The sequence below is a fragment of the Chinchilla lanigera genome, unplaced genomic scaffold (assembly GCF_000276665.1).
Source record: "Chinchilla lanigera isolate Chin_1 unplaced genomic scaffold, ChiLan1.0 scaffold00018, whole genome shotgun sequence".
Lineage (NCBI taxonomy): Eukaryota > Metazoa > Chordata > Mammalia > Rodentia > Chinchillidae > Chinchilla > Chinchilla lanigera.
In genome coordinates this window covers 27,155,702-27,164,009 of record NW_004955419.1, presented here as the reverse complement: position 1 = coordinate 27,164,009, position 8,308 = coordinate 27,155,702, and the positions used below count along the sequence as shown (strand labels likewise).

At 46.6% G+C, this 8,308-nt stretch overlaps 1 protein-coding gene across 1 annotated transcript in view; it reads right to left on the bottom strand.

Moving 5' to 3' along the window:
• Gabbr2 (gamma-aminobutyric acid (GABA) B receptor, 2) overlaps positions 1-8,308 on the bottom strand; it is a 369,184-nt gene that overhangs the window by 77,908 nt on the left and 282,968 nt on the right. The window contains exons 10-11 of the mRNA XM_005382826.2: positions 3,754-3,904; positions 853-985 (exon numbers count right to left, since the gene is read on the bottom strand). Of these exons, the coding sequence (XP_005382883.1) occupies positions 853-985; positions 3,754-3,904 (284 nt within the window). The remainder of the gene's footprint in view (positions 1-852; positions 986-3,753; positions 3,905-8,308) is intronic.

Here is an 8,308-nt window from a genome sequence, read left to right as displayed (position 1 = left end):
CCTCCCTTCCTCCCTTCCTCCCTTCCTCCCTTCCTTCCTTCCTTCCTTCCTTCCTTCCTTCCTTCCTTCCTTCCTTCCTTCCTTCTTCCCTTTCTTTTAAAACAGGGTCATGTTAAGTGACTCACATCAGGGTCATGTGTGACCCTTGACTCATACTCAAGATCTTCCTGCCTTAGCCCCGCTCCCCCAAGTAGCTGGGAATACAGGATTTTACCTTACATCTGTTTCAGCATTGGTTCTTGAATGTGAAAAACATCACTCTTTTATATATACAGATATGCATATAGTACATAGAGAGATATAGAGTATACCCCTGGTATTAAAATGTCATGGGTGGGATGATTAGGCCAAAAAGGCTCCTAAGGGAGGCAATAATGAAAAGCATGATTGAGAAATACCACTGAAATAGAAAATAAGATGGCAACTGTTCTATATGACTGAAGGTTACCCATGTGAACATCTTCTATCACATCCAATGAGGGCTATCTAGGTAGATGGGAGCATTTGTTTCCTCTTAAGTGACCTTGACCTTGACCCTGTCTCTGGGCACTGAAGTGTCCTGGTGGAAAATTCCCTCCCTCCCCTTTCTGGCCATCCAGACACTTCTCAGTGGGCTGTCTTCCCACAGTGGCCTGTTAAATCCATCACCTTAGTGTTACAGGCAAGGCTTATTATGCTCGTTCTGGTCTGAAAGTGACAGCGTACTTCCCTGTTAAGTCCAGGACTGCACAATGGGGTTTCCCACCTACCCACATACTTCCAAACATTTCTGGGTCCATATCTGTGATTGAGTACTGGGGTCACCGAGACACCTTTACATCATATGCCATTGACACATGCAGAGCAACTTACAGTGCAAAGTGTTTCAAACGTCTTTTCTGAGACAAAGGATCCATCGAGGCCAAAGAGAAATATAGATGCATAGGACAGCATTCCTCCAAGGATTATAAGATTGTTCATATAGGGACTTGACATCTTTATGAGCCTGGCAAGAGAAGGAGATGACACATTCACAGACCTATTCCTTCATCAAATGTTTCCAAGGGCCCCTAGGTGTGTGCATTGCTGCTGAGGCTAAAATGGTGGAGAAAAGTGGAAGCCGTGGTTTCCTCTTCTCTCCATCCTCACCTATGTGGGCCCATTTACCTCCATCAAGGGGCCCAGACAATTGTATGATTTCTAATTGTCGATTCTTCTGTCTCCTTTGTCAAGTTCATCTATTGTTTCTTTAGCGACCGCATGTTGTATTGACTTCTTCATCCACTTTCATTTTCCAATTTTTCAAAATGCAAAAGCACAAAGTTAATAGGCTTCGAAGTTGAGGGACCTTCTTCAGTGAGAAGGGAGACTCCAACACAACAGCCCCCTGTCTCAAGCTGACAACTTCAAGGTGGTCTGAGGGTGATGATTTAAGATTGCTCACAAAATGTGCCCAGTAAGTGTTGGATAAATACCTACTCTGTCTGCCTCTGAGGGTTTCGAAAGCTCACACTGTTCCATGCACAAAGATGGCCGCACAGTTGCCGTCCTCTCCCAGTCTTCATCCCTACCTCAGGCGGACAAGGGTGTCCCCATCCCAAGCCTTGCACTGTCTTTACCAGGCTACAGTTGGGGCATTCTGTGTACCCACAGTCTCTACATGCTTCCCTCTCACTTCTTTCAGGAATCCTGCTGTGGCTCCCAGGTGCCCTGCAAGCCAGAACTTAGTTAAGTCCTCAGTGGGCTAGAGTTGACCCCCAGAGGTTCATGGTCTGCCCAGCACAATCAGCTCAGAAAGTCTTAGGTTTTCAGGCACCCCATGGTCCAGGTGCTCCTTTATAGAGTGAGATTATAGTCAATTGTTCCCTGAACATTTTTCTTTCTGCTGTGCAATTCTATTAATCCTTCACATTTTAAACATGTAACATGTCAAAGTGGTGGGAAACACTAAGCCTGCTGGTTTGTGTGTGTGTGTGTGTGTGTGTGTGTGTGTGTGTGTGTGTATTGGAGCTATACGTAGGCTTTTGAGTTGGAAGCACTGAAACCAGGTCTTAGTCCCAGCCACCCTTTAGAGGTGCAACCTTGGCAAGTCATTTAACATGGCTGAGTTTCCTCGCCTGTGACACAAAGCAATTGATGATGCTGTCTAGGGGAAAGCTGAATTGCTCCTGGGCCCTCAGGTGCTTTCGTAAACCAGGAAGGTGGTTTCACTCTCGTTCCCACAGCACGCTGGGAGGGGACTAGCCAGGAGGTGGGCCGTTTTCCTGGAGGAAGTAGCCTTTTAAGGATGGGTAGTACTTAGGAAGGCAGAAGTAAGGGGCCTGTGAAACCACAGGAGCATTTACTTCCTATTTCTGCAGATTTTCTAATAGGCTAGACAGTCAAAAACTTCATCTCCATTTGCCTTTTGGAAAGAATAATGGTAATTTCCCCCCAGGAAGCCAAGCCAGGGTAATTACAGAATTAAAAACGTTTAATCTTGTGGCTAGGGCAGCTTGCTGGTAGGAACTCCTAAGGCATGCAGGGAGGCAGTCTGACACTAACTGACAGATGACCATGTACCAAGGCCTTGTGCAGTACCTAACAGGGATAGTCATCATTTAAGGTTTGTACTGAGAAGGCAAATGTTGCTTTAAGTTTTCTGCAGCAATATTATGTGTCATTGTGATAAGTAAAACAACGGGTGGTCAAAACCCTATTCTGTTTTTCAGGAAATAGGTTTGACAAGTGAGTTGCTTCAAAAAACCCCCCAAAGAAATAACCATAAAAGCCTAAAGCCCCCAATATCCTCATCTGCCAACTGAGAGAGAAACAATCCATTCCCTTGGATTGGGCTCATCCCTGGCAGCCTCTGAGCTGATGCAATGGGACTGCTGGGCACGATGGCAGACCTGTGGCCTGTGTGTGTGGGGCCCGAGGCTGCTCCCAAGTGGTGCATGCTCTGAGACCCTGCTTGGCCTCTCCTGTGACAAGATGGGGGGGGGTGGGGGCGCTAGGTTTAGGGATTTGCCATGGAAACCAGAGAAGGTAGTGGTGCCTAGCTGACACTGGTACAGAGTGGTGGCCTGTTCTACCCATGCTGAACAGAACTGAGTGAGGCTCTCTTTTGGCAGAGATGAGGGTGCGTGTCGGGGAAAAGAAGTTGAGGCATGAAAGCAAGGGGGCAGGCCCTGATGCATGTGGACAGTAGTCCTCCGCCACAGAGCTCTGGGGCTCTCATCTGTTGCACAGGGAGAATCAGGAGGGTCAAACAAGATGACATAGGGAGGGGTTTCCTGGACTGTCATGTGTTGTATAAATGGGGGTCCCCATCACTGGACTTAGTGGTTCTCTCCAGTGAAGGTTCCCAAAGTGCAGGGGCAGAGAAGCTGCGGAAATTTGTCTTCTAAATCTCTGCTTCTGGACACTGCAATGTGCTGGGCATACTCAACCTCTGGGAAGGCTGGTGAACTTGGACCCTTCTATTTATTTAACCTAGCCTTACGTGTGCAAACAGCATTTCACTCTGTGTGAGAACGTGTGTGTGTGTGTGTGTGTGTGTGTGTGTGTGTGTGTGAGAGAGAGAGAGAGAGAGAGAGAGAGAGAGAGAGAGAGAGAGAGAGAGATGTGTGCAGAACACTTAAATCATCACAGTAACCAGGTGATACATTTGAGGAAACTGCCCTAAAGCCTTCTGTATCCCTGGACGGTGTGTCATGTGATGATCCTATACTTGGACCACAAGATTTGTCCATCTAGAATGTGTTGTTTCAGAGCAGGACAGGAGCAGCTTACTTCTGGTTCCGATTCTTGATGTTGAAGAAGAGAAAAGCACTGGCCATGATCATGCCGAGGATGGTGAGGGCAGAGAGAATGCTGTAGAGAGGTAGGGAGATCTTCCGCAGCTGCTCCAGGATGATGGTCTTGTCCTTTGGAGGTTCGGATCCTACAAAATCAAGAAGACATCGGTGGAGCCTAGTGTACCTGGGTGTCCTTGACACTGGTCAGTCCCCTGCACACAAATGCTATGCGAGGCACATCTACCTACTGTGTGAACCGGATCCAGTGGTTGGCCAGTCTGCCCAGCAGGGAGTCTGAGCCAGGTCTTATTTCCTTCTCCAAATAGAATCAATAAGGGATTTGTGATGCATTTAATAGCCATTAGAAGACTAGAATTTGATTTGGTCTAATTACACTGTTGAAAACCCATCACCATTCATCCCCAAAGGTAACAACATCTTGGAAGGCACAGGGCTGGGTGATGTGACCAGTTAGCACTGAGGGTAAGGGAATTGGCTTTGGCCTCAAGAACTCTGTTCTTACTCATACATGATACATGATCTTCCCTCAACAAGGCAGGCACTCTGCCTGTCCATTCTAGGGTGACATATATGTGCTCTGGCTGCAGGTTTTCTTCCGCAAGGTCATTGTTGTAAAAGCTGTTTGGTTTTCTTTTTCCCTAAGTCTTGCTAGCTGTGGGAGGCGGAAGCTGCCTTCCCTTCCTGCAGTGCTAGGGCTGGAAGAAAACTGTGGGGTTCCATCTCACTCTGTGCCTGGAAACTTTCCCTGCTTACTCTTCAAGGGCGCCAGGAGCCTGGGGGAGCCCAAGAATCTCTGAGCAAACACATCTCCCTGCAAGGTTGCAAAATTGCCCTGATTTAGTTATACCTGGCACAGGCTGGTTTGGGGTGAGGGATGTAGAGACACTACCCCCAACTTCCTAAAAGTTCGCCTTTCTCTTAGCTATTTCAGGTTGAGTTTTGCTGTGGAGTTGTGAAACTTTGAGGTTTTCTTTTTCTCTAGTGGGGATCTATGGAATCAGCTAGGTGCAGGGGAATGACTATTGCTGGAAGTCCTGGAGGCCCGCAAGGGGTTAGGATGACCCCATGGGCAATTCTGGGGCATCAGGCTCAGTAATGCCCTCATTCCCAGGGTACAAGCTGGGGATGGGTAGATGTGGTGACAGTGGGGGTAGAGAATGCCACTAAACATCTGTGTTTAAAAACCTCTGTGTTTAGAAGCATTTATTGTTTTTTTTGTTGTTGTTTTGTTTTGTTTTGTTTTTCTGATACTGGGAATCGAACTCACGACCTGGTACTTGCAGGCAGTCACTATGCTGCTGAGCTAAATCCCCAGCCCCTAGAAACATTTATTGGATAAAAAGAGTTTGTACCATCTAAAAAATCTAGGGAACTTGCTTAGCTTCAGGTTTGAAAACAACCCATGGAAAGTAACAATAATAATAGGAGTTTCAAGGGCAAAGAATCAGGGCTAAAGCAGACACAAGGTAGATATAGCATCATAGTCTGCTTCCAGAAGTGAGAGTTTAAAATTCAGAAACTTTTCCTCCCCCAGCTGTGTTCCATTTACCTACTGCCTGATGCTTGTTGAGAGGCTGAATGTTTAGTTTGAAATGTCCTCCAAAAGTCTCATGTGTTCAGAGGCAAGGCTTTTGCAAGGTGAGTGGATCACTGGGGTGCTCATCAGTGGATTCATTCTTAGCTGAATGTGTGATGAAGAGGTGGGGCCTGGTCTGAAGAGGCAGGTCACTGGGGGTGTGATCTGGAAGGGCATATTCTTGTCCCTGGCTCCTTCCTTCTTTCTCTTTGCTTCCTGGCTGCCTTCGGGTGAGCAGCTGTCCTTTGCTATGCTTTTCCACCGTGCCGTTTCTGCCTTGGAGCGGTCTACCATGGACTAAACACTCCAAAACTGTGAGCCAAATAAACTTCTCCTTTAATTTGCAGGTGTCTGGTATTTTATCCCAACAATGGGAAAGTGATTAATACAGTGTATTTCTGGCTCTCAAATGCAACAGTAGCCCTGGGGGCCGGTGGGTCTTGGCTGAAAAAAATTCCCTCTGGGATGTGAGAAATGAGAAAGGGAGCTGAGGTTTGGGTCAAAGGTTATATAAGCCAATGAGTTTGTAATCTGTTATTTAGAGACAACTTCAGGAAAATTGACATGACCTTTTCCTCCTTATTCCACTTTCCCTCTCTCCAAAATGTGCATCCACCAGGAATCAGCTAAGACATCATGGGAGTCAAATAGTCATGGTAGTTCAGGTGTATTAGTAGCAGCAGCAGTCTTAAGTTTTCTTGCTTTTCATTTGGTCCATTCATTCCTTACTCATCCATCCAACACCATTTGTTCATTTAGTTCCCTTCTACCTGTTAGGTCTGATGGACCCAGCACCAGATCTGACTCAAAGATGAGTAAGACATAGCCCTGCCCCCAGGGAACTTACACACTAGCCATGGAGGAAAAAGCAATAATAAGCAATCAATCATGTTATTGAAAGCTTACCATGGGATGATATAGAGAGCATGGAAATTAATAGGTACAGATTTTAATATGTAGATATATATTATCTAAAACTAAAGACAGTGTAGTCTAGAGATTTTCCACTTGATCTATCAGCTTCATGGGTGATAGGACCATTCCCATTTTACAGAGGGGTAAATAACTTTTTAGGTGCTAAGTAAGTAACAGCTAGTAAGTGACATGGGAGATGAACCCAGATCTACCTAGCTCTGAGGCTGTGCTCCAACAACTGGACAATTGGCATCCACAGACCGGCCCAGGTGGTGTGATGACTCCAGGCATTGGAAGGCCTGAGCATCAAGCAGGAGCAAAATAAGCTCCCCTCAATGGAGCAGGAGCGGCTGGGAAAGGAGAGGAGTTGGAACAGTCTTGGGAGCCCTGTAGGGTTGTTGGCTGTCATCAGGAAGACAAGGAGAAAAGGGCATTCTGGGCAGAGGGCACAGTGGTGTCTTGGCATCAAGGAACTGTAAGCAATTTGGCTGGAGATATTTGAGAATGGAGACAGAAAAATAGGAAGGGGTCCCTTCAAGGAGGCCTTGAGGGGGGCACGTTACATAGCAAGACCTCTTCACTGGGAGCGCTGGGAACCAGGCACAGTTCTGAGAAGAAGGGAGGTAACTTTGGCTGCTGGGGGCAAAAAGGACTCGAGGGGATAAGACAGGTGTGGGAAAACACATGGGGGTGAATGCAGAAGTCTGGGTAGGAGAGGCTAGAGCTGAACCCAGGCAAAGGTGTGGGCTGGGGTTGGGCTCTGCCTTGAATCTGGAGCTGTCCTGACTTGGCTTTGGGTTCACTCTGCAGGGAGTGGGGGAAGGATGAGAAGCAGGAAGTGTGCATGGATGGCAGGATCTGAGTGCAATCAGTGATGGGCTTGGTGCCCTGACATTGTTTAGTCATTGTCCTTGCTTTTTCTCTGCTTCCCCACCCCAAATTTGTTTTCTCTCCTAGTTATGTGTCTTTATTTTGTGTTGAGATCTTTCCTTCAATTTCTAAAGCCAGAATTCTTGTTCAGTGAACTCCAATCTCCTGAATCCAGGAGGAAATAGGCCTAACTTGGGGATCAGAACCTGAGCAGTTAGAATAGAGGCTGTGCCTCTTACAGGTTGTGTGAATTTGGGGTGACATACTTTCTGAGCCATTTTCTCAGGTGCACGACAGGACTAATTGGATTTGCTGCCCACTTTTCAGAGACTTGCTGTGGCTCCAAGAAGTAATAAGAAACTATGTGGTTTGTAACAGCTCCCTCGGGTGGGGTGGGAATGGAGACCATATTCAGGAGTCACTCTGGAAGACTGACTGGAGTTCTGGAGTTCTACAATGTTCTCAAGCTCATAAATCCAGTGTTATGTAGTAATGTGACAAAGGTTAACCAAAGAGTCCACATAATTCTGATGCCTGAATTAAAGAAGGAACTCCAGGCACAGAAAACTAGCTGTTCCTTTTCCTCTGACCTAGTGGAAACAAGGTAATAGTCAAGGTGTCATAGATGTGACAGCTTCATCTATTTCCATTCAGAGTAGGCTGCCCATCCATCCGTCCGTCCATCCATCCATCCATCCATCCATCCATCCATCCATCCATCCATCTGTCCATGCATCCACCCATCCACCTGTCAATGCATGCACCCATCCACCTGTCCATGCATCCATTGGCTTGCCCATCCACTTGATGAATCATGTGTTTGTTTTTTCATCAAATATCACCAAGCCTCCAACATGTGGTAAACTCTGATGCCAGGAATTTAAAATCAAATAGAATCCATAAAAGGGCTTGTGATCCAGTCATTTAGTAATTTCAGTGTAAAACAAGGGTGGCCATAGGAGAGGTGGAGAAAAAGACTGTGGAAGTAAACAGAAGGGGAGCATTAGTTCAACTGGGGGTCAATCAAGAATGTTGCAAAGAGGAAGTATCTAAACTGATCTGGAAGCTGAGGAGGAACTCTCTAGCAGCTCTCTAGCCCCAACCTCTCCTTACAGAGGGGAATGGCTTTCAGGGAGTACATTAGAGAGAGGGAGAGAGAGAGAGAGAG